This window comes from Oncorhynchus mykiss, chromosome 9, assembly GCF_013265735.2.
Source record: "Oncorhynchus mykiss isolate Arlee chromosome 9, USDA_OmykA_1.1, whole genome shotgun sequence".
NCBI classification, from domain to species: domain Eukaryota; kingdom Metazoa; phylum Chordata; class Actinopteri; order Salmoniformes; family Salmonidae; genus Oncorhynchus; species Oncorhynchus mykiss.
Window position 1 is genome coordinate 13,789,629 of NC_048573.1, and position 26,100 is coordinate 13,815,728.

General features: G+C 42.8%; 2 protein-coding genes across 3 annotated transcripts; both read right to left on the bottom strand.

Annotated features, from left to right (window-relative positions):
- Nucleotides 1-1,981: 1,981 nt before the first annotated feature.
- On the bottom strand, nt 1,982-12,273 carry LOC110531527 (nuclear factor 7, ovary). The gene is made up of 11 exons (XM_036989182.1): nt 11,458-12,273; nt 10,512-10,618; nt 9,659-9,786; nt 9,080-9,420; nt 8,785-8,980; nt 8,315-8,410; nt 6,232-6,465; nt 5,977-6,124; nt 4,844-4,870; nt 3,959-4,226; nt 1,982-3,124 (listed from the first exon to the last, which is right to left on the bottom strand). The coding sequence occupies exons 1-11, from the start codon at nt 11,466-11,468 to the stop codon at nt 2,854-2,856; spliced, it is 1,827 nt and encodes a 608-aa protein (XP_036845077.1). The 5' UTR covers nt 11,469-12,273; the 3' UTR covers nt 1,982-2,853.
- Nucleotides 12,273-21,220, bottom strand: LOC110531528 (E3 ubiquitin-protein ligase TRIM7). 2 transcript variants are annotated; one of them, XM_021614747.2, is made up of 8 exons: nt 21,063-21,220; nt 16,544-17,134; nt 16,109-16,204; nt 15,483-15,716; nt 14,985-15,147; nt 14,874-14,900; nt 13,759-14,132; nt 12,273-12,617 (listed from the first exon to the last, which is right to left on the bottom strand). In XM_021614747.2, exons 2-8 carry the CDS (start codon nt 17,123-17,125, stop codon nt 12,405-12,407), a joined length of 1,689 nt encoding a protein of 562 aa, XP_021470422.2. In that variant the 5' UTR covers nt 17,126-17,134; nt 21,063-21,220; the 3' UTR covers nt 12,273-12,404. The 2 variants fall into 2 exon arrangements, with proteins under 2 accessions (XP_021470422.2, XP_036845079.1); XM_036989184.1 differs by lacking the exons at nt 12,273-12,617; nt 21,063-21,220 and adding an exon at nt 13,227-13,333.
- Between the last annotated feature and the right edge of the window lie 4,880 nt (nt 21,221-26,100).

Here is a 26,100-nt window from a genome sequence, read left to right on the forward strand (position 1 = left end):
TGAAGTGTATAATTGTAATACATACATGCCGACACGGCATCATTCAAATGGAGTTTGATACACCTGGTATTGGATATGACTGAAAAATTGTCTCACAGATTCATACCTGAACCACCTTTATTTACCAATGAGGAGTACATGATCGGTGGATATAAATCAATGTACAGGCTACAATGCAGGGATCTCATGCATGGTAATGACTTCAGTACATGTATATAGGACTTGCATCCTTGGCACAATAAAGTAAGTATATCAATATGCTTCATTAATGCCATTCAGACTTGAAGCCTGATACAACTATGATAGCCGAGGTTCATAGAAAGGTTCTGAACTAATATTCATACCAAAGGTTTTAGGGTCCATACACAGCTCGGCTGCATACTGTAGCTAGCTACACATCCATAGGCATAGTTATTTTTATCCTCCACTACACAATTTGCAAGTAAATATTTAGCTATGTTACTTCAGCTGCATTGCACAGCAAGGCCATTCATTTTGCTGTAAATGCTTTAGCAAGCTAGATTCTTTACATTCACTGTTTCCCAAGATGACAAGCCTGGTTTGCTAGTTCTCAGGAGTTCCTAAAACATTAACACCAGATAACTGACTAGCTAACATTTAGCCAGCTAGCTATCTTGATAAATAGCGATTTTCGCAAATTAACTTTGACAAAAAAAAATATGCACAACCGTTTCTCTACATTAAAATTTCTCTCAGTTCTATATTTTTTGCTTGACTCATGATGTTATAATTACTTACATTTGCTTCCACCTTAATGTTTTGTCAGCCATCTTTGCTGAAGAAAGTCACCAGGGACAGGTGGCTCACTTCAAACTCAATGGAACCACTTGATATGATTGGTCATATAAACCTTGGGACCCAAATGCATGAGTGCTCTAACTCCCCCTTGTGGTGGTCTGGAGAAATGAAGCCGGGATGCTGGTTACCTCTAAGTCCCCAACGGTGTAAGCTCACAAGGAGGAACCACTAATACTGCCATGCAGTATTGAGGGAGAGTGTCTACCAGAACAAAGAGCTTCTCCTAATCCCCAAAATGGAGAACTAAATATTATATTTTTGAGAATGTGGGAATGGTCCGTGGACACTTAAGGGAAAGTAATGTTGAGTGTATTTCATGGAGGACAGGAAACACACATAACCCTGTCTCTTTGTGTACATTTCCCTGCTGGGAAATCAAAATATGTGAAACGTGTGATTATGAAGCCATTTGTGAAAATATGTAGGACGAGAATACCGACAACCGTCGAAGCATCTACTCTGAGAACATTTCCAAACGTTACTCTGAAGTATACATTCTAACCACCTACAACCACAAAAGACAATGTGACTTCTGGGAACGTTAACTAGAGACTGATGAACTCTGCAGGACGATCGAGTATTCCAACAGAGAAGACCGACAAATATATACATTGAATGATACATTGTACATCATTGAATTCATTGCAAAGGATTAGAATTAATGATTATAATTATTTCGGCTTAACCCACTAGGGACTTTCAATCAGTGTTGGTAACCAAATTCTGTTTGTTGTTACGCATTTCTGTGATTAGTGAGTTAGTAAATAAAGAATTAAGCCAAATTGTATATTGCTGATTCATTAAGGAAAATAGGGTTCGTGCAGATATTCAAGGGTTTGCGACGTTCAGTAATGAGAACTGATGACATAAGTAATAAATCGTTAAATCTATGAGTAATTGATCAGGTATTTTAATATCTGAAGAGTTATATTCAGGAAATTAGAAACATTTTTTCGTGGTGCCCTGACTTCCTAGTTAATGTTTACATGATTATTTTAGTCACATAATAATTAAACCCAGAGAATTGATTTGATAATATACAGTCTTCACATTTAATGATAGTCCAGACATTTATATAACTCCAAGTCCACTGTGAATTTCACAACTTTGCTGTAGTGGTTTTCTTTCCTAGGACTTGGGTTGAATATAATTTCAGGGGCCATTTACTTGATAGAACATCTTTATTTAAAAGCTGCAGATTGAAGTACAAAAGTAAAAACTTCTCTGAATTTGCTGTACTGTATTTACATATTTAAGAGGTTATTGTGTATGTAGTGAAATGCTTGTGTTCCTAGCTCCAACTGTGCAGTAATATCTAAGAATACACACCAATCAAAAAGTAAAACAATGGAATTGAAGTTTTAGCATAAGCAATGTCGGAGTCGGGACTCCATTCGTACACACACGAAGTTGCTGTACTGTAGTTATGTTTATAGCTTTCAATTTACTTTAGACTTATTAAAAATATAGAATGAGACATAAAAAAAAGGTCAACTGTTCCACAGTAAGGATTATTAGAAGATATATTTTTATCCAAAGATCGATCCCTTTAACAAATACTTAACATGTTTAGTAAAGCAATAATCAAATTAAAGTATGGCAATACCAAACTAAATATCCATTTTGATTAATCCAGCTATCAAAATAGTTAAAATGTAAAGCATTAGACTTCTGTGTATTAAAGCAAGTAAGAATCTGGACAGTAAGGTCAATCAAACATTAGCTTTTCCTGACCATGTTACGTAACCTGACGAAAACCCTGGTCCTTAGTTATATAGTATATTGGCTATCACTAGGGTACCACAGTTTTTCCTGGTAAGATCACACAGTGAGGAAGAACTCAGGCCCCTAATCAAGTGGCTAAACTGTGATTGGTCAACCTCTGAGCAGAATGGGTTGTCGTCAAGTTTGCATCCCAAATGGCACTCTATTCCCTGCACTACGTTTGACCAGGGCCCATAGGAGTGCAGTCAAATTTAGTGTACTGTATAGGCAATAGGATGCCATTTGGGACACAACCCATGCCATGTTGTCTCAGCTATGTTTCACAGTACTGATGATGAGCGGGGCCGTGTTCTTTCCATCCTGGTTGAGACAGGGACTGAATATCGGATACAAACTCTCACTGAAAGTATCCACAAACGTGAAGAGGTGTGTGCGCGCCTTGACGTCGTAGAACAACAACTGGCCACCTTCATAGTCAAGGAAGATGCCAATCTTCTGGGGGTGAGAGGTCAGCTGGAGGGGCTGTCGAGTGGATGCCAGAGCCTTGACCTCCCCACTCTTCAGCCACAGGCACCAGTACCTTTGATGAATTGACATTAGATTATTATTCTTGCTAAATATCACATCCATAACATTAGCTAATACATTTACAGATCATTTAACTAGCTATTTGTTCATGTCTATTCATGTACCCTTATCGGCAAGTGTTAGCAATAAAATTAAAAACATCCTATTCAATATTTGAAAAAGGTAGGATAAAAAAAATGACTTTGCTACACTGAATAATATGCTTTGTAACAATAAGGTCATGAAATCTATCTAGAATAGATGTTATTGTTATTATACATTATGTATACATTTGTTTACCCCCTTTTTCTCCCCAACTTCGATCTTGTCTCATCGCTGCAACTTCCCAACGGGCTTGGGAGGCAAACAAAGGTCGAGACATGCGTCCTAAGAAACATGACCAGCCAAACCGCACTTATTAACACCCTCCCGCTTAACCCGGAAGCCAGCCTTTCGAATGTGTCGGAGAGGTCAGTTGACAAGAGGTCAGCGCCTGCAGGCGCCCAGGTCCACCACAAGGAGTCGCTAGTGCACAATGAGCCAAGTAAAGTCCCCCCAGGCAAACCATCCCCTAACCCGGGTGACGCTGGGCCAAATGTAAACTGCCCTATGGGACTCTTGATCACGGCCAGTTGTGATAAAGCCTGGGACTGAACCCGGGTCTGTAATGGCGCCTCTAGCATTGCAGTGCCTTAGACCACTGCGCCACTTGGGCAATTTGTGATATTTTGTGTTCAAATTTGTGGAAGGATGTGTTGCTTTTTGTATTACATTTGAACTTTTATCCTTAAAATGAATGACATTTTAATTGAAAAAGTAAAACAATGAAATAGAAAGTCAGCATTACCCTCCATCAGGGCTCAGCTTTATCTCTCCTTTCCGGCGGGCCGATGCCCGCATCACACCCACAGTCCAGGCAGTCTTGCGGCCCACCTCAACCTCCCAGTAATGGCGTCCAAAGGAGAGGCCCTCGCGAGCGAGCACAAAGAGTGCAGGGCTGAAGCGACGAGTGCCTTCCGACTGGTTGTGCTTCCGTTCCTCGTATATCACCTGGCGACCGTCCTCTGACAGGACCAGGTTCCTCTGGGCAGTACCCGGGTCCAGGTACACTTCAGCTGGAGGAGCAGAGACAGAGCCATGTTGAGAACAATGCTGATTCTATTTAGAACAGCATTGATTCTTATGAGAAGAGAGTAAGTTATATTTGGAAGAGGGTGGGTTATATTGTGACCAGTCGAAGTTCCATTTAAAACAATGTATGTCCTGTAGTTGACCAAACAAAATGGAGGAGTGGACATATTCCTGGAGTAAACAACCAGTGGAGGCTGCTGAGGGGAGGACGACTCATAATAAATGTCTGGAACGATGCGAATGGAATGGCATCAAACACATTGAAACCATGTGTCTGATGTTGATACCTTTCCACTTACTCTGCTCAGCCCTTACCGTGCCGTCCTCCCCAATTATGGTGCCACCAACCTCCACTGCAGGTTTGTATCAAATCCTAACTGTTATCATGACCAAGTACTGACAGTGAAGTATAGACAAAGCTGAATTTCGGAGGTTCAACAAAGCCTTACAATTTCTCTAATATCGACCAACATTTTAGAAGTCCACAGGATTCTGTCATTAACGTTTAAACAAAGTTGTTTCAAAGAGTATGTTTAGCAAAATCACAGTTGAAAGTAAAATTCACACCAATCTAAAAAACAAAACAGGTAACTGTACTCACTTGCATAGTTCTGCAGCTGCCTGAGCTCTGCAAAAGACAGAGCAAGAACAAAAATAGTTACTTGAAATTGGAATGAATGAACCAAAAGACAGCAAACTAGAATGCTATTTGACCCTAAAACAGAGAGTACATCGTGGCATAATACTTGTCCACTGTGACTGACACAAAATTAAGGAAAGCTTTGACTATGTACAGACTCAGTGAGAATATCCCTGCTATTGAGAGCTGCAGCTGTAGGCAGACCTGGCTCTAAAGAGGACAGTCTACAGGATGTGCCCACTGCCAACAAAATGAGGTTGGAAACTGAGCTGCAATTTCTAACTTCCTGACAAACGTGTGACCATATAAGAGACACATATTTCCCTCAGATTACACAGACCCACAAAGAATTTGAAAACAAATCATATGTTGACATCTCCCATAGCTATTAGGTGAAATACCACAGTGTGCCATCACAGCAGCAAGATTTGTCACCTGTTGCTACAAGGGCAACCAGTGAAGAACAAACACCATCCATATTTATTTTCCATTTTGTACTTTAGTGGCACCTTCATTGGGGAGGATGGGCTCATGGTAATGGCTGGAGTGGAATAGTATCAAATACATCAACAAAATGCCATTCCATTTGCTCCGTTCTGGACATTATTATGAGCCGTGATAAACACTGATGTAAGGTCAGTTTGGTGGGTTTTTTCTTCCCTGCAGTTGAGGTAAGGATTGAGTGAAACTAACTGATCCCTAGATTGGCACCTACAGGTATATTCTATCTGGAGAGAAAAGGGATTTGGAAACAGAAAGTGAGGTCACAGTAAGCAAGTGAAAATGGTTGTCTCTCGATTTTCAGTTTTACACATTTGACTAAAGCCTTATACTGTAGATCAGGGGTAGGCAACCCTGGTATTGGAGTGCCGTAGAACTTCATGTTTTTGATTTAACCAATGTGGAACACCAGGTGTGTTGAATTTAGGCAATCAGTGGACTGATCAATTAGCTGAGTTGGTCAGGAGTGGTGCCAGTGGCAACAAAATCCTGCAGTACCTGTAGCCTACCCCTGCTGTGGGTAGTGCAGCACTAGTTTACCCTGAAAAACAAGGTATCATTTGCTCTATATAATAATGGTTGATGTTTCCCACCTTTTCCATACAGACTCTTCAGTTCTTCCTGGAACCTGTCGACAAGGGTGCTTACGGATGATTGGATGGTTCCTAGGTAGAGGTCTGTGTTCACACTCACGCCTGACCAATTACTGGGCTCTGGGAGGGGCGCCAGGGTGGGCAGGCTCTGCAGGGGAGGACAAGGAGGGGTTTAACTGCGGGTGTGTGTATATATGCGTGTCTGAGTTTGTGTGTGTGGGGGACTGTGTATCCCCTCGTCATGTCTTAGCCTACCTGGAGGAAGATGACTTTATCCTGGTTCTGTGCCAGGGCGTCCAGCTCTCCGCTCCTCTTCCGGAGCTGGCTCAGTTCGTCCTCCAGACCTCTGGCCAGATCCTGGGCATGCCTCTCCGCCTCACGCTGTCTCGTAGCGATCAGCTCCACCAGCTCAGCCTGGCTCTGCTCCACTAGACGCTGCAGCTCTGCATATACCTGCCAGCTGTCCTCCAACTCCCTCTGGGCAGTGCTCTATAAAGACAGGTGATAGAAAATAGAACAATGGCTGTATGTCTAAATGTTTTATTTCACCTTAATTTAACCAGGTAGGCCAGATGATAACATGTTGTCATTTACAACTGCGACCTGGCCAAGATAATGCATAGTGACAAACACAGCGTTACACATGGAACAAACAAACGCACAGTCAATAACACAATAGAAGTCTATATACAGTGAGAGTCAGAGATGGGAAAGGACAGCGTGACATGCATGGACATATTCTAGAGATACAGATAAATGCATTACCACAGCTAGACTCCAATCAAGTTGTAGAAACATCAAGGATAATCCATGGAAACAGGATGCATCTGAGCTCATTTGAATCTCATAGCAAAGGATCTGAACACTTAAAACATTAAATAAATTTGCTAACATTTAAAAAAAAAAAAAAAAAAAAAAAACTTTTCACATTGTCATTATGGGGTAGTGTGTAGATTGATGAGGAAAACTATTAGAATAAGAATAAGGTTGTAACAAAATGTGGAAAAAGTCAAGGGTTCTGAATACTTTGAATGCACTGTATACAGACATTCTGGAGATGGGAGAGTGAAGGATTTATCTCCATCTCCATCTGAGCACTGCTATAAAGACGTGATGGGGTGATGCAGGAGAGAGGTTGTGGTGTGAAAACACACACGGCTGAGGTAGGTGTTTTAATGCTGCAAAGTGACTAAAGCTGTGGACACACCCACCCCGGTTTGCCAACAGTACAACTCGCCAAACAGGTCTGGCTGCCTTATCTCCCTCAGCCCACATTCAAATATCTACCGGTTTGAGTTGGAGGAAACCGTGTGTGTTTTGTTATACTTCCTTTCCATTTCACATGTTCATGATTACACAGGAAAAGTGTATAATACAAAAACATTGAAAATCAAAACCTATTAACAGAATTGGTTATCATGCCCGCCCGCCCCGCCCCCCTCCCTCCAGTCAGAAAGTGACCCACCAATATATTCCCTCCCTCTGTAAACTCATCCTCATCGGATTTTTAAACATGGCTAAAGTGAACTGCAGTTGCAATGTGCATTTACAGTCAATATCTGACCAGGAGACTGGTCACCCAGTGTAGCAGTGAACTTAGGAAGCTTTAGTGAGTGGAAAGTACTGCTACAGAGAGAACGGGAGTTGTTTACTACCATTTAGCCTAGTCTCAATTGGCTGTGTCTACAGTATGTTATCCCTGCAGGAATTGATGCCACAACCTTGGCTACTGCCCGTCTATGCATTTGAGAGTGGCTACATTTTCTCTAGTCTCATGCCTCAGCTGTTTACCTAAACAAGTGGCAGGGGTGGTCGTTTTGCTGTTATTCAAATACCGGATTTCCCCTTTAAAACCTACAGAAATTCTATCTGGTCCACAAAGGGAGTTTCCAGGAGGTTCTAGCTAAGGAGTATAGGATTAAAACAGGGTGTGGGCACTCAGGTAAATGTTTACACTGGCCACGCTGGTTAGTCTGCCTAGGCCTAGGGGATGGACCAGAGCCATTACAAACATGGGAGCAAAACACTATGGTAGTCAACTATAAGACCTAGCGTAAGGGCTGGGGACACTATGCAAATGTATTCCATTTGATTTATACATCATAACTTTATTCACCATATGTCAAGATAGATGTTTATGTTACAGAAATAGAAGGGGGAAAAAAAGTGTCTGATCAAGAGGCAGTATGCCAATCAACTAAACTGTACAATGCACTATTGTTGATTTGCTACGGTTTGCCCTAATTAATACAATCCAGTTTACACTCACTCAACAAAACAGCACAAAAGTCAAAGGTGGTGCATTTTGATGAAATCACCATTTATACAAGGGACTCACTTTTATGACCCGTATGGACTGGTTGATCTCCTCCAACTTCTTGGCCCGCTCCTTGATTAGGTGTTTAAGCTCTGACCTCCACTTGCCCAGATGACTCTGTGTGAGGGCAGAAAATATCCAAGTCTGATGTATTGTACAGTACAATTCCAAACATACACAAGAAGGGGTGCTTTTGTTGCAATTACTGGCTAGATGTGATGCAGATGCTAGGTGTGATGAATGCCAAATCACCTCCATTACCCCAATGGCTGGCTGTACCCAACAATAATGTATCCACAAGTTATATAGTGTTACACATCTCAGCTTGCCCATCTGTCTGTCTGCCTGCTGAGCTAATGCACTGTAGTGCTACACAATTTCTGTAATTATAATCAAACAGGGTATCCTGTGCACTTACAAGGCTGTTAGCCCACTGAGCTAAAGCCTGGCTACCAAGCCTATCTTTTTGCTGTATCTGTCTGTGGACTCACCATCTTCTTCTTCCACTCACGGTCGACGGAGACGATCTCGTGGGTCTTGTGTGAGGCTTCTGCGCAGGAGATGCAGACGCAGCCATGGTCGTTACGACAGTAGACCTCCAGCAGGCGCTCGTGCTTCTTACAGATCTTCTCTTCCAGGCGGTGCATGGGCTCAACCAGGCGGTGGGATGTCAGAGACTTCACCTTCCTGTGTTTAGGTCAAGTTTAGCTTGTGTCAGGGTGGGGGTCAATTACATTTCAATCATAGGGAGAAGGCGGAAAAATATTTATATTCTTTATTTCTCACTTGTGATGTCGGAGATGTGCGTCGCAGTATGACCCGGGACAGTTGAGACAAGACTTCAATGCCCTCATCTTCCTCCCAATGCATGCGTCACATGGCACCTCGCCCGCCCGGGCGAACTCTCCACCCTCCGCCGCAGGTGACTCTCCGTGAAACCCATGTCCCACCGCCAGACACCCAGCCACCGCACCTGCCTTCGTGTTCGGTGAAGTCACCCCCACATCGAGCCCCTGGAACTGGGAAGAGATCTCGGCGAGGACACGGTTTATGCTGAGCTCCGGCCTCCGGGTGTAGCTCTTCTTACACATGGGGCACTGGAACTTCTTGCTGTGATCCCAGTAGCCCTACAGAACGAGGACGAAAGGGAGGGAGGAGGAGAAAGAGAATGACTACACATTTTCTTTACAGTCCATGGAAACACACACACAAGGGGTTGGAAGCACGTAGTCTAGTATTCTTCCTAGGTTCCTTAATACCTTCTAGAATGTTTTCTTTGCATTTTAGGGTCTAGGCCAGGTAACTGTAAAGTATTTTGTGACAACTGCTGATGTAAAAAAAGGCTTTATAAAATAAATGTGATACCTGAAGACAGGCCTTGCAGAAGCTGTGTCCGCAGGGCGTCGAGACAGGCTCTACGAAGACCTCCAGACAGATAGAACATTGGAATGACTCCTCTGATAAGGTGCCCCCCTTCGCTGGGGATCTCACACCTGACGGGGGAGGTGAGAGAGTGAGAGAGAGACGAAAAAGCCAGTATGTTGGAAATGAGCACCACAGCCCTAACTTTTTAAACATCAACACAATGCTCACTCCCATCAGCAAACAGGTCATGAAAGAGCTTGTTCCAAACGCTTCAGCTGCAAACCACCCCTGGAATGTAGAAATGCAGGCTGTACGTCTACCTTGTACCTGCTCTAGGTTTTAAAAGAATCTGTACGGATGCGCACTGTCCGCGTCTCTAATAGCACCGTATTCCCTGTGTAGTGCACGGAGAGGATATGGTGCCCTTTGGGACACAACCTACTTGAACAGAAATGACATGCCATGTTTCGATGAATACCTTTTCAACTTAAAATAACGATACTATTAACCAAACAGCTTCACAAATACAGGAAGTTTGAATTTACAGGGAGAGCATATGGCAGAATAACCCATGTCAATTTCCACAGAACTATTATCAAATTCATGCTAAAACAAAACACTTTGACACTATTCTTTCATGTTGACTTTAAAAATAATTTCTCCACCCATACCATTGATTCATACTTTTGTAAATTGTTCTATACTAGATCAACATTTCTTTAAATGCACTTATGAAAACACTCCTCACATGCGGTGAAAAAAAGCTGTCCAAACAAGTTTAATCATTCTTGGTAACCAACTTGACATATTACAATAAAAGGGATAAAAATATAAAAATAAAAGGTAGACTTACTCTGCATGCTGATTAAGGTATCCTGTTTCTCATGTGTCCACACAGTCCCGTGTCTCTGTACAGGACTCCGGAGGGTTCTCCCTACTTCACTGTATTGTACTTGCAGTCTATGGAAATACACAACAGGTTTAGGCCCTGTGAAACTCACTAGTGTCTCTCGCTCAAGCTCAACATCACACCCTGCAGTATATCCCTCCCTCTCTCACTTTGATCTGAGCAGTGAGCACTGTGGGTGTGTCCAAACTTCACCTGTATTCGCGAAGCAGGAGTGCAGATCTAGGATCAGGCCCCTTATCCAAGTCCATATAAACATATTATGGTCGAAATGCAAAACTGATCCTTGATCAGCAATCCTAGTCAAATGCTTTACGAACACAGGACATGGTAGGAAATTAGTGCTTCTCTAGTCGCCACCTTTACGCACGCCCTACTCAATCCCAATACCACGACATCAATCACTCCAGAAGCCTAAGCAAAGTTGTCAGAATTGTCACAATTAGGCGTAGGCTATAATGGATTGTAATTTTGTTCCTTTCCATGAAAACATTACAAAAACGAACCAGATTAAGTCAAGATGCACCTGTGACAATGCACACTGAAGTAGCCTAAGCACAAGTGTCGTTTCACTCCATTGCCATCAGTTGGAGCTAAACACCGATTGGAAATATTTGTGAAGTCGCAAGAGATATGGGTTTTGGTTCAAGATTCACATGACATTGACCAACCCACTATTCTATTATCAGATAGAGCTTCCTCTAGAAAACAGTCTGCTTAAAAGATTGCTCAGTCTGGAATTGTTCACTAATCCAGTCACTACTCCTCATGGCCTTAACTTCTGTAAGAATTGTATTGGTCAATGATTTGTCCTGTCATATACACTGTAGATTTAAAGTCAACATTCTTCAGAGTGTAAAATGGAGGAAAGTTGAGGTGATGTAGAAATTACCTAGGCAGCATCCCGATTCCCAACTCTTCTGTCGCTTACACTTGCATACTCCCAGTCATGATTGAGTGCCAATGTCTCCTTCCTCCTGAAGTGTACACTCCCAGTTAGAGATTTAACAGTGGTGGAAACTTTGCAGCCAATGCTTACACCAATCCAATGCTTTCAAATACATGAATGCTCAAGTACACTTTGAGAAGTGTAGAAGTGGAATGCAGCCCAGATAAAATAAAAAAAACATTGCCCTCTTACCATCTGCAGCATTCTGAACAGATCACCCCAATCAATATGGAGTGGTTTGGGAATAGACCGTCTACTGTGACCATCACCTTTGCAAGTACCCAGTTACAGTGAGCTCCTGCCCAAGTCTAGCACTACATGACCCTAAACCTTGGCTGTCTGAAAACATTACTAGCATTCAACCCTTGCTTCCTCCATCCTGGAAAAGAGCACAATTTCATACCCCTCGCGTAGTCTCCTCCTCAAAACCGATTGGAGGAAGAGTTCAGAAGGGAGGGACCCCTGGCTTACTCATCCAGTGGGTTTTGAGACTGAGACTAGAGAGGACACGAGGAGTATGCAATTGAGATCTTCCCCTGGGTCTCCTGAACTCCATAAGAGGGGAATACCCAAGATGACTTTCAGACCTCCTTCAATAAGATTAATTGAGAAAACAAGTACAGAGGAAGCAAAGGTAAATCTTTTTTTTCCTTTTCAAATTCAGCTCCCGTGAGAATAAGGCAATGCCACTCTACGGTCCTGTTAGACGGGAAGGGAGAGATCGGTTTTCTACATGCAACAATAAGGAGCTCAAGTTAAGTTTTACTTTTATTAAGACATCTTTAAAAACATTTAATTTGATAAAAATAATTGACAAGAAAAACAAAAAAAAGTAAAGTGATCTTGACCAGAATTCTCCCCCAAAAGGCTTGGACTGGCTCTGAGCATCATCATCCACGTTGGTGGTTTGTAGCAGCAAAGGGTCTAACAATCATGACGTGGTTGGCGGGGTTGTCTCCAGGACTGAAGAAATCAGGGCTGAAGACAGGGAAGAGTCTTTCATTGGTTGGCACGTGGTGGTATGTGTAGAGGTGATGACCGAGATTCACGTCGTAGAAAGACACGCGCCGCTCCCGCCCATCAAAGTACACACCCACATGTGCCTGTAAAGTATAAAATAAGTTTATTAATAGTTACTTAAAGTAAACAAATTGTATTTGAAAATTGCCCCTCCGGAATAAATACATTTGACTTGAACTTAAAGGTGTAGATATGATTCTGGATTTAGCCAACATTTCAACTCCTCATTATGAAATGCGACAGAGCAGGATTTAGGAGGCATGTTTTGATGTGGGAATCTCGAGTGCGCCCACGTTTGTGTGTTCAAACGAGGGAAGCGTTTGTACTTCCCTGCCAAAACCCACAGTCAAATCACCCTTCTAGAAAACTTGAGCGCGTCTAACCAGGTCATGTCTGGAAGTAGACTAGCTAGCCAGCCAACTTTTCGCCATTAAGCTTTCCGTCAGCTGGTATGCTACCGTTGTAAAATTGGTTTGACTTTGGATAGCCAATCTATGGGGCTAGTTAGCAACCATCAATAACTTACACAATGTAAGTGGAACAATATCTTCATGTTACACACCTTTGTTGTCTCATTAAATGGGTTCAATATGTATATACACATTTCTACAATGTATAGTTGGTTTGAGGTCAATAAAAAAAAATAGCTATTGACCTTTTAAAATATTGTCCCATGTACATAGTATAACTTACTGATGGTCTCCAACTAGCCCCATAGGGATATCCACTGTCAAACCAAATTGACCAAGGGCATTATGATCAGGTCGTGTTCTGCTGCAGCCAACTTGAGTGATGCCAGCTGTGGGCAGGATTGAAATAAACCCATGGACTTTCACAGTACCCCTTCATTCTGTGATATACATTTTTTCCATTTAGCAAATCTCAGACTTTATGACCAAAATTATTCTATTTAAAAATAAAATTGAGACTAGAATAAAATGTTTGACTCATATCTATGCCACATAGAGTGATCAAACATTAGAAATATTCAACTTGTATCTTCAAATATTCATCATGACACTTTAAAGGCTAGCTCCAAAAGACATGCATGAATCAAAATGAGAGAACCTTTTCCCCAGTTCAAATATTCCAGTGTGATTGTGCCCTCTCCTGGTGAGGAACATTTAAAGTATAGTTGTATTTATTTATATAATCATAGAGGTGTATTAGACTCGAGAACACTTTGGGCCAAGTGCCCTCTGTCCAACTATGCCATTAACATACCATTCTCCTTTGTGTTCCGACAGCCACAGGGGTTGTGTTGGTGGAGGGCCAAAGCTTTCCCCCGCGGTGAACCAGGACCCAGAACCCCTTCTCAGGGGTGAGATCCACCCCTCGTGATGTCATGGAGGATATAGTTGCCACACCCACACACCACACACCAGATCCCATCGAAGTCCAGTTCTCCACCTCCACCTCCCAGTATGCTCGGTGGCTGCTGAACCCCTGGGGGGCGAGGACGCACAGCACCTGGGTGAAGCGCTGAGCAGACATGGGCCAGACGTTTCGCCTCGTGCTCTGGTCCACTCGGATCTCACGTGACGCCTGTTTGAACAGGAGCGATGGGTGGGCTGTGCTGGGGTCAGGAGTCACCTCAACTGAGAGGAGGAGAAGAGAAAGGTTGGGCTAGAGGAACGCAACAATCAATTGTTCCCTAATATTAGGTATTTGGCCAGCAGAGCCAAAGGTTACGTAAGGGTTCATTTTGGGAGGGGGTATGGCTAAAGGACAACTTTATGATCAGTGGTTAGATTCATTTCAATCCAATAGCAGACAAATTCCTTAGTTTTGCCATATTGTACACTGCTCTGTTATTAAAAAATATATATAAATCATTAGCACAGCATGACCCAATTCCAGCTCCAAAGAATTTTTTTTATTAACGAAAAAAGTAGATTGTGTCAATTTACTGTTAGATTGAATCATGTCGAACACCACTTTGTGGGTAGTGCTAAAACAATGACTTCATAGTTGAATTCCTCCATTTTATGCACCTTTGCCATTATAGACAAGTGTATATTTGTCCCTGGTACATAAAGTTCAGTAAGGATTAAGGTCAAAGTTTAGAATACATGAGGTTTACAGGCAGCACCTTCATTTGGGGAGGACAGGCTCATAGTAAATCGGTGGAATGGTATAAAACACGCAGTCTCCATCTGGTTGATACCATTCCATTTACTCCATTCTATTATTATGAGCAGTCCTCCCTCACTGGCCTCCTGTGGTGAGGTTAGCAATCCACCTTCCAGAATCATTCACCTTCCAGAATCATTCAATCTGCTGGGTGGATACGAAATATAAAACATGGGACGCAGACTCAGGAGTACACCTTTGCTCACCTGTGAACTTTTTAACCACGGCAATCTCTGTGGGATAAACACAGAAAGGTTACAAAAAAAATGAAAACATAACCGCAAAATGTTGTACATCAGACTGAGAAAAAAAAAGACCTGGGGCAGCATAGCCATTTGTAGACAAGTTGCCCATCTTGGCTAGTTTGTCCATGTCTTTCATTAAGGTATACAGAAGGTTTCCCAGTAGGTTCGGGGGGATGTTGATGCTGCATTGTTCTCCGACCCCATCTGGAAGAGCAGAAGGGAGAGAGGGAAGAATCTAAAAGGAGAAGGAACAAAGAGATATGGAATGAATGGGGGTTGAACATACAAGCCAGTTGACCTGCAACAATGCCGTGTTTAGATTCTCCACACTTGTACCCTTCTTGGATTTAAAAGCGTTAGATTTTTGTAAGCATTGCCTGTAGGAAGTTTCCACCATAGCTACATCTGACTTGGAGTGTAATTCAAAAAAAACACTTTGGGAGAAGTGGAAGCAATTCAGAGTGCAGCCAATGGCCATGTACAAGAGCATCAAAACTATTGTGACATTTATGGATGCAAAGGGATTTGCAGAAAAGTCACTCTGGACTCAAGTCGGCTGCAAAGACTCACATTAAGAAACGCAAAGGAGTCTGAGGAGCCAATCAGCCGCTCCAGCTCGGCACCTCTGCTCGTCAGAGCTGTTATGTGATCTTCAAGCACACGTCTCTGATGGGAGGCTGTGCTCTTCATCTCATCCACCCTCCTACGGGCCTCAATGTTGTAGCGTTCACAAATCTGCCCCACCTTGCTGACCAGGTCTAGTCGGAACCCATTCACAAACCGGATCTGGCTCGTCGCTACATCCTGCAAGGGGCAAGTACACAAAACAGATCTAGGAGGCGTTTTCATTGATGTGATAACTTCTGAAAGTTCCAGATAGAAATACATTAGATGGACATTCATAATCTCAATCAGCATGTTCTACACAACACATTTATCTGAATGTTCCAAAGCATTACACCATCCTGAACACATCCTAAGGCAAAATATATTCTCAGTAGGCACAACAATGTAAGCAAATGCCCCGAAGCAGTGACTAACCCAGGTGCATAGGTTAAACTGTCCCAGTCTTTGTAACCCCATGTGAGGTTTCTTGGAATGTTTTACAATTGAATGTTATGACAAAAGACTTCACAATTACAACGACCGTGACTATAGACAATTCAAATGAAGAAAAAAAAAAAAAAAAAACTCACCTTGCAGTGATGGAATGAAGAGTTGAATTGCTCTGCTTCTTTCCGAGTGGCCTTCAGCTTCTCCTTTACCTCTGCTTGGGCTTCAGTCAGCTGAGCCTGAAGTGAAGACCACACATGTTAGCATTAGTGCTGGGATAGAACAAAAAAACACACGGTCCCCATGGGCATATTCATTAGGCACCAAACTAAATAATAGATGGATGAAACACGTGAGGACCTACTTGAACAATGTTGTGTTCCAAATTGTTTTGATATAGTGTGCCTTAATGAATACAAATAAGGACCAGGATCGAAGGAAATCATTTCACATCAGAAACAAGCATTTATTGGACAAGTTCAGCTAGTCCCTCTCGGTTTCAGTCAGTTTGCTTCCGTTTGTTGCCTAGTGAATCAGACTTTGGATTGAGGAACCATGGCTCTAAAACTCATTCTTACCTTTTGAGCCAAGAACTCTACCTGCATCGACACAACCTGGTGGGCCGGCTCCGGGTGAGTATCACACCCCGCACACAGCATGGTCTTGTCAGTGCGGCAGTAACGCTCCAGGAGCCTCTCATGGTTCGAACACATCCTCTTCTCCAGGTTAGCCAGGGGCCTGACCAGCTGATGCCTGGAGAACCGGGTATTGTGAACCACTTCATGCTCCAGGCAGTACGACGACACACACACCAGGCAGGTCTTGACAGCCTTGGTCATCCCGTATCCTAAGCACGCGTCACAGGAGACCTCTCCCGGAGCCACAGTGGGAATGTCTACGGCCGAGCCGCCACATCTACTCGCCCCCTTGAAACTTTCCACAAGGTCTCTCAGGACTATGTTGACCAGGATGGTGGGGGTAGGTGTGAACCTCATATTGCACACAGCACAGACTGCATAGTCTCCACTGCTGTTCCAGTCACCCTCGAGACAAGACTTGCAAAAGGTGTGTCCACACGGGATTGTGGCCGGGTTGGTGAAAACACCAAGACAGATGGAGCACAGGAACTGGTCCTCTGACATGGCGCTGTAAGACGCCATCTCTTCAAGCTGGGGACAACCGGTTAGAAAACATTGAATTAGATTTAAGTTGAATTAGTCTGAGGCAGTCCAATTCCGATAAACACCCCCTCCCCTAATTGGATCTTTTGAACAATCACATCAGATCTTTTTCACAGCTAATACAATTGGTCTAAATATCAATTCATGAAAACATATCAGATTTGGGCTGCCTGTCTAAACACAAACAGCCTGTGAATATTACATTGACAAAAATGAATGTGAATACTGAAAATAAGGTTGGAGACAACCAAAAACTGGTACGTTGTTCAGCCTATTGCTTGCATTCACATTTGTCCCAAAATTATGGTAAGGTAGCAAAAGTTTGTGATTTAAAGTAACTGCCCAGAGAAAAGTGCACTTTCTAAAGTTTATAGTCTGTTCTCATATGCAAATAAATGTAAACTTGCATTGACAAAGCATAAATTGAAATAAAAAAAAAACACCTCAAACTTGTATCTCAGACAGTAAATTGGTTTCACCATTTCCTCAGAACATGTCATCTCCCTAAGGAGAATGAGTTGGCCAATCATCAGCACAGAGGATGAGCTGGTCAATCGGCAGTCTACTTGCATTAATATTTTTTATAACGATATATGCCCACACCATTCTATTGTTAGGGGTACGCACACACCACAGGAGGTTAGTGGCATCTTAATTGGAGAGGACGGGCTTGTGTTGATAGCTTGACTGGAGTGGTATCAAATGCCATTCTAACCATTGCTATGAGCCATCCTTCCCTCCACAGCCTACAATATTGCTCCTGAGTGGCGCAGTGGTCTAAGGCACTGCATCTCAGTGCAAGAGGCATCACTGCAGTCCCTGGTTCGTATCCAGGCTGCATTGCATCCGGCTGTAATTGGGAGTCCCATAGGCCAGCGCACAATTGGCCCAGTGTCGTCGGCCTTATTGTAAATAAGAATTTGTTCTTTGTTCTTTAAAAGGTTAAATATAAAATAAAACTGTTCGAACAGAGAATCTGCTTTTTAACCATACTAACCTTTAAAAATATATATATGGACAACTATATATGGACAAAGAAGGACAACTATTTAAATCCTATTGTAAGTAGCTACAGGTCATATTTCATTGAAATCTGGAAACACTGGGCAGTTTAAGTGAATAGGATCTAGTTAGGAGGGCTTGAACTAACAGAACAAATATGGTGAAAAATACGAGTTTTATTTACAGTGCAGCCCAGTGATAACAGTGCAAGAGAGAAAGTAACAAATATATGAATGCAAAATGACATCAAAAAAACCAAAACAGTAGAAATAGTCTACCTTGGACACAAAGATTTGGATAACCTAAAAATCAGACCTAACTCACTCAGCTGAGCATATAACAAGAGCTTCAACACATGTGAATGGAAGTCTGCATGTGTAGCCTGAGATTGAACAGATACTCCCAACAACCCAGGCCTATACAAAAGACCAGTCAAAACATGCATTACAAAATGCTAACAGGCACTGCTACCAATGCTCGGCATGGGCAGGAGCTCACCAGAACTGAGTACCAGCACCTCAATTGTTTTGCTTGGGCTTGTGTTGCTCTTATAGATTACACTTTTAAGATAGTGGAACTCCTGCACCTAAATATAAACAGTACCAGCACCCAAAATGAGTAAGGCACCTATATCAGTCCAAGTCAAGCACTGTTCGTTACACATTGAAGACCACATTAATAATGATTGCGGCAGTCACTGACTTAAATTCTATATATTCACTCATGCTTAACAATTACTCAGTAACTGCATAAACCAATGCATTTTACCGGAGTCACCCAGACAGGTGATGCTTGCGCCCTCAAAACATGACGGGAACACAAACACATGTTGGCAACAATGTATGTACAAGCTGGCTTGCTGATGCCATGTATTGGCTATTGAGGTTTGAAGCCACAGTTCAGCCATATTGGCACTCCCCGATAGGAGCAGTTCTCCATAGGAATGAATTAAAATTCTAACGCATTTCAATTAAAGGTGAAGGACAAAATTACTGTTTTCGCGTAACAGGCAGTCTCCTCATGGAGTGCAATGAGAGGCAGGTGGTTAGCGCGTTGGACTAGTTAACTATAAGGTTACAAGATTGAATTCCCCGAGCTGACATGGTATAAATCTGTCGTTCTGCCCCTGAACGAGGCAGTTAACCCACCGTTCCTAGGCCATTATTGAAAATAAGAATGTGTTGTTAACTGACTTAACTGACTAGTTAAATAAAAAGGTTAAAAAAAAGTCAAATCGGTGACCAAAAATACCGATTTCAAGTTTTCATAACTGGAAATCGGCCCAAATGAATCAGCCATTCTGAATAGTCGCTCGACCTCTACAGGATAGCTGTACTTTTAGCTTATGGTTTACGAAGCCTGGTGGCCATTTGCCAGCCAGTCTGTTTCTCAACGAGTTCAAAGAACTTGAATGCAGCCAACTAGTAGTTGAGACTTCACAAAATGGTATATTCCTACCCAAATCTTTACAAACACAGCGTTAGACTAAAAGGCCTTATGAATTCCACTTGGGGATGGTGCAGTATAGTTCACATTTGACAAACGCTCATAACAAGAGCTTCCAAGTACAGGTTGTCATAAATAGAAGTTGATAGTATAGCCTGAACTTACACTCCCAAAACAGGCTAAACCATTCTCATCAACAGGTATGCCTAGTTTTTAGGCTAGACAGAGACCAGTCGAGACTCGCATGACAAAATTAAAAGACAGTTAAACATGTAAAACCACAAATAATGTAAGCATGAACAAATAACAATAATCTGAAACTGAATAAACCAATGCATTTTACCAGAGGAAGAGCGAGAGGAAAATCTGTCCACGAAAATAAGCAAATCATTTTTGTATGGAGGTCAATAAGAGTGTCGAATTTGGAAAAAAAAACATTTTTTGCTAATTTGCTACGCAAGACTTATTTGATGGAATCGAAGTTTCACAATGGCTCGGGTTGTTACATATGCACTGATAAGTGGATGCTTGTGGATTTAAAAAATAAAAAGATCAGAGTTTCCCGCTGTCAGACTCATGGACGTAATTACTTTTTTAAAAATGTCAATAATATTTACCCATATAAAAGTCAGTGAAGAACAAATTCTTATTGACAATGACGGCCTACTTGTAAAGTCGCCTCCAGTCAAACCCGGACGACTCTGGGCCTATTGTACACTGCCCTATGGGACTAGAGATCTTAGCCAGATGTGATACAAACCCAGGTCTGCCGTCACACCTACTAGCACTGCCTTAGACCACTGTGCCACTCAGGAGCAAAAAGGGCTTCCACCATTTTAAATTAGCAACTGATGGGGGATTCATACAAGTTGGGAACAAATCAACCAATTAAGAAAGAAATGGACGATTTTAAAGTGGAGACAGCCTCATTAGCACTGCCCATTTTGTCACAGATCCTTTAATGGCACAGATACAAAGCTGAGTCCTCTAAGACCCATTGGTCACATGCTTCTGCCCCATTGGCAAGAATGGCCCCACCTTTTCGCACGTTCTCCTGCCTTCCATATTTAAGAACATGCATTTCCATTAAAGCAGTCACTCGACCATCTTGTCAAAATATGACAATCTTTGATTTTACCAGTCACCGACATAATAGATGGTGACGTGCGCTCGCACCCTCTAAAACAGCGCTAAACTGTGACCACAAACATAGGTGGATAAACGATTGTTGCAATAAATGGTTACAATGTTACATTTTTTTGTGAAGTCCTTATGTTGTATGTATGTTCTAATCCTTATGTTGTAATCTAACAAAACATAGGCTGTACATGGACGCAAGTGCTTAAAAGTTGTCAAGAGTTCCATTTGTGTTTGACTCAGTTGAGAGGAAATTAAGGGTCTTGTGAATGCCATGTGGGGATGGTGCGGCATAGATCACATTTGACAAAAGTATTCAATTGAAACTCACCTGTCTATGTATGCAGAACACCGCTCACAAGCAAACAATTACCTTCCACTTCTGGTGGGAAACACAATCTGATGAATTTCCTTGATTGAGTTCAGGTGGCATTTTGAAGACTGGTAAACTCCTCCCTCTTTCATGAAAAAACCACATCACTGGAAGTTTTTAGTATGGGTATGTGCTCAACAACCATTGGTCTCACCGTACAAGACACAGAATGAAAACTTTGTAACGCTGTGTCCCGGGCTGCGCTCAGTACGTTTTTAAAATAAACAGAAACAGTGCTGACCTGAATGACCAATTGAAAAACGGGGAGGGTTTGGATTGTGTGTTGGGGAACGCCGTCAACATGACCAATTCCGTTTAAATACGCCACTCATTGCTTCACCCATCGAACGGGAGAAAACATACCTCAAAGTCTGTTCAAGAATGTACAAAAACATTTGGGGGTGGGGGTGGTGGGGGGAATGTGTTATTCAGTACAAATAGTTCCTCAACGTAGCAAACGTTTAAGCGAACTGAACGCACCTCCTGTTCAGAGGTAACACTACACTGAATACAACCACAGGTAAGGAATCTAATTTTAAACGAAAAGGAGACAACATCACATACATTAAAAGAGCAAAATGCAGTTGCTATATCCATTTTTGGACTTAACTTATGACTCATGAACTTAGTTCAACAATACCTGATCAGAACTCAAAATACAAGCTTGTTTTATTCCAATGTTTGTCAACAAAGTAAATGTAAACAAACACTGTATACCCTTAAAACATGGTTAAAACTATACAATTTTGATATCATGGATAGTCAGTCCTTTCATCCATAACTTTGTCTATCAGTTTGAGAGTGATTACATTTCTCCAGCACAATCCCTCAGCTTTTTACCGAAACAGTGGTGGGGAGTATGTTGTGTTACTGTTTCAACCACTAACCACCCCTTTAAACCTTATCAAGGATAAAACAGCGAGATCAAACCACAACTGTTGGATTTTCTGGACTGTTACCTTTCATGCCATCTTACAGTCGCTCAGAGGAAGAGCAAATCTATAGTTTTTTTGGATAGGCCATAAAATGTGACTTGTCACTCCCTATGCAAATGTAAGCTCCGCTTAGAGAGTGGGAGCGGAGAGCAGACAGACGGGGCTTGCTGAAACTATAAGGCACGGGACCCTAAGACGTTCAGAGTGATTTGTACTGTACACCAAAATGTGAGTCAGAACCAGTCCTGAACCACTCAACACTTCAATGCTTGAAAAACATTGTCTTTTTGCAATCATTACCAATTTGGGGTAAAAAAATACACCAGTTGGTACTTTTATGCTAAAAATACTGTATGTTGCCACTTTCAGGGTTAAATCAATTCATCATTTAATTAGTGGTTCTCAAAGCTCTCCTCGGAGAGTCATTTAAAATGTTGTTGTAACCCTGAACTAGCACACCTGATTCATCTAATCAACAGCTTGATGATTTGATGACTAAGTAATTTAGGTTTCCTATCTTTGGAGTAGATCATAAACATTGAACATCTGGGGGTTCCTGAGGAGAGGGTTGAGAACCACCGAGCAGACCAGTGTGTACCTGTGGTCTCAGGTCTCTGTGAAGAAGGCCCAGGTAAGTCATGGACATGCTTCAGGGCCATGAAGATTTTGACAAACCAGTCCATGATCTGGGATGAAATCCAGTCAGTAATTTATGTTTAGCCTAAAACAAAATAGTTTTGATGTAGTGTCATAAATAGAAATGGCTGTGTTCCAGGCTGACTACATTACAGAAGCCTGCCAGATCTCACAACAACTTGATAGGTGAACATATCAGCTAAGCTATGATATATAAATCTGACAACCACAGTAGATGACTTGGCATGCAACAATTGGTTGATGCAATGCGACATCTGCAATGTAGTCAGTTTGGAATGCAACCAATGTATGTGTATGTGTCCAATAACATTTGATTTGGATAACAAGCTCAACAATTATTTTGTCATTTTAATCATTTTACCTATATTAAACTGTATTGTTATGAAATGCAGCCTACAATACATTGTTAATTAAATGCAGAGGTAGGATCAATTAGTTAGCCAATTCACTTTAATGAACAACCAGAAATATGTATAGCTTTTCTGGTTCATTAAGAAAGCTAAACGTATGTATCTTTGGTTGTTGTTGTTTTGTCAATTAGACCAGTGATTCTCAAGTGGGAGGATTTTAAGGAGTCACAGGACTTGTGCAAGAACATATTTGAATTTAAAACAACATTATTTTGAAAGGTAACCGCTGTCGTACCTCATATTGTTGCTGGCAGTGCACCCGCAGTGGTGAAATGGCTGGCTATGTTCGGTCTCAAGGTTTTTGCGCTACACACGCTCACTGACCAATACAATAACACCCCACCCTCTCACCACACACACACACACTGATCCAATGAAATGACATTCTGCAACATTGCTCAGTTTTAAATGTGCCACATCCAATCAGATAATACAGATCTTCTTCTGACAGCTAGCTTGGTTGACAGCTAACTATGCAAATGTGTTCTGAAGGCATTGTACACTTGGATAGTTAGCTGTCATTTAAATCATGTAGGCTAGCTGTCAGAGTAAAATCATGGACACGTTCTTAAATGTGCAGCCCCCTCTTCGTCTGCTGCTGCTTCCAATGTTAAGAACAACAGCCCGGTCCCTGTCAAGAAGGGAAAATACCACCCCGACTTCGTAAAATACGTCCTATGCAACAAGCTTTTAGCTAATGAGAGCATGAAAGGCATCTGAACAACAAGCGTCCATGCCACAAAAATAACACCACTGACTTAAAAAAAAAAAAAAAGTCAATATCTGGAGACCTCACAAGATTAATTGAAGAACGTATCGATGGAACAAGAAAAGGCACTTCGCTCATCATAGCAATGCGATGGGCCACAAGATAAGTACAACACCAACAAAAAACACACCAGCACAGAGGATCGCACAATCCCTGCTGTGGTTGATATGTGCAATGAAATCTTGGGAGAGTCAGCCGCCAACAAACTTAAAACCATACCCCTATCCAAATGACACCGTGAGGAGGAGAATACAGGACATGTCTGAGGACACAACACGCCAGACATCAGAGCGCGTTAGTGCAAATGGCCATTACGCACTGCATCTTGATGAATCCCCAGATGTGGCTAACCATGCAATTCTAATGGTCTACGTCAGACACGTCTGGGATAATAACTTCGCGGAGCAGTTCCTTTTTAGTGGTGATTTCCCCACCACCAACAACGCAGAGGCTGTCTTTAACACAATGGATATGTACCTGGGCTTCGTGGGGCTGGCCTGGGATGGGTGTGACCACTGATGGGGCAGCTACCATGACGGGAAAGCACTCCAGGGTAGTAAAGCAGATCATGCGACATGGAACCACTGCTTCCTACACATGGAGTCACTGGCAGCAAAGGACATGGTGTGAGTTCCACGCCACTCTCCAGGATGTGATCAAGTGTGTCAACTTTATCAAAAAGACTTCCACAAAAATCAGGTGTTTACATGCCTTCTGCAGGGATATGGGGAGGGAGCACCAGCAGGTGTCTCCAGGCCTTCTGCAGGGATATGGGGAGGGAGCACCAGCAGGTGTTTACATGCCTTCTGCAGGGATATGGGGAGGGAGCACCAGCAGGTGTTTCCATGCCTTCTGCAGGGATATGGGGAGGGAGCACCAGCAGGTGTCTCCAGGCCTTCTGCAGGGATATGGGGAGGAAGCACCAGCAGGTGTTTCCATGCCTTGTGCAGGGATATGGGGAGGGAGCACCAGCACGTGTCTCCAGGCCTTCTGCAGGGATATGGGGGGGAGCACCAGCAGGTGTCTCCAGGCCTTCTGCAGGGATATGGGGAGGGAGCACCAGCAGGTGTCTCCAGGCCTTCTGCAGGGATATAGGGAGGGAGCAGCAGCAGGTGCTTTATTATGCAGAGGTCCGCTGGCTTGTTGGATCGCTTTTATGAGCTTTGAACGGAGATTGCTGCGTTTCTCTGGCCGAACATTTGGATTGTTAGGAATGGCTCGCACAGGTTGCCGACCTTGCGGTTATTTTTGATAATCTGAATTCACTCAATGTGTCAATGCAAGGGAGGGGGCACAATCTACACTGCTCAAAAAATAAAGGGAACACTAAAACAACACATCCTAGATCTGAATGAATTAAATATTCTTATTAAATACTTTTTTCTTTACATAGTTGAATGTGCTGACAACAAAATCACACAAAAACTATCAATGGAAATCAAATTTATCAACCCATGGAGGTCTGGATTTGGAGTCACACTCAAAATTAAAGTGGAAAAGCACACTACAGGCTGATCCAACTTTGATGTAATGTCCTTAAAAACAAATCAAAATTAGGCTCAGTAGTGTGTGTGGCCTCCACGTGCCTGTATGACCTCCCTACAACGCCTGGACATGCTCCTGATGAGGTGGCCGATGGTCTCCTGAGGGATCTCCTCCCAGACCCAGACCTGGACTAAAGCATCCGCCAACTCCTGGACAGTCTGTGGTGCAACGTGGCGTTGGTGGATGGAACGAGACATGATGTCGAAGATGTGCTCAATTGGATTCAGGTCTGGGGAACGGGCGGGCCAGTCCATAGCATCAATGCCTTCCTCTTGCAGGAACTGCTGACACACTCCAGCCACATGAGGTCTAGCATTGTCTTGCATTAGGAGAAACCCAGGGCCAACCGCACCAGCATATGGTCTCACAAGGGGTCTGAGGATCTCATCTCGGTACCTAATGGCAGTCAGGCTACCTCTGGCGAGCACATGGAGGGCTGTGCGGCTCCCCAAAGAAATGCCACCCCACACCATGACTGACCCACCGCCAAACCGGTCATGCTGGAGGATGTTGCAGGCAGCAGAACGTTCTCCACGGCGTCTCCAGACTGTCACGTCTGTCACATGTGCTCAGTGTGAACCTGCTTTCATCTGTGAAGAGTACAGGGCGCCAGTGGCGAATTTTCCAATCTTGGTGTTCTGTGGCAAATGCCAAACGTCCTGCACGGTGTTGGGCTGTAA

Excerpts from the sequence above, each read along its gene's own strand:
- LOC110531527 (XM_036989182.1), bottom strand. Across the intron at positions 8,411-8,784 it reads GTGAGTGGAAGAAGAAGATG|AGTCATCTGGGCAAGTGGAG; the intron begins GTGAGTCCACAG and ends GCCCTCACACAG. Across the intron at positions 3,125-3,958 it reads AAGCTGAGCCCTGATGGAGG|GTACTGGTGCCTGTGGCTGA; the intron begins GTAATGCTGACT and ends AATTCATCAAAG.
- LOC110531528 (XM_021614747.2), bottom strand. The coding sequence starts at position 17,125 with ATGGCGTCTTACAGCGCCATGTCAGAGGACCAGTTCCTGTGCTCCATC. Across the intron at positions 16,205-16,543 it reads TAGAGTTCTTGGCTCAAAAG|GCTCAGCTGACTGAAGCCCA; the intron begins GTAAGAATGAGT and ends TCTTCACTTCAG. Across the intron at positions 15,717-16,108 it reads CTTCATTCCATCACTGCAAG|GATGTAGCGACGAGCCAGAT; the intron begins GTGAGTTTTTTT and ends TGCCCCTTGCAG.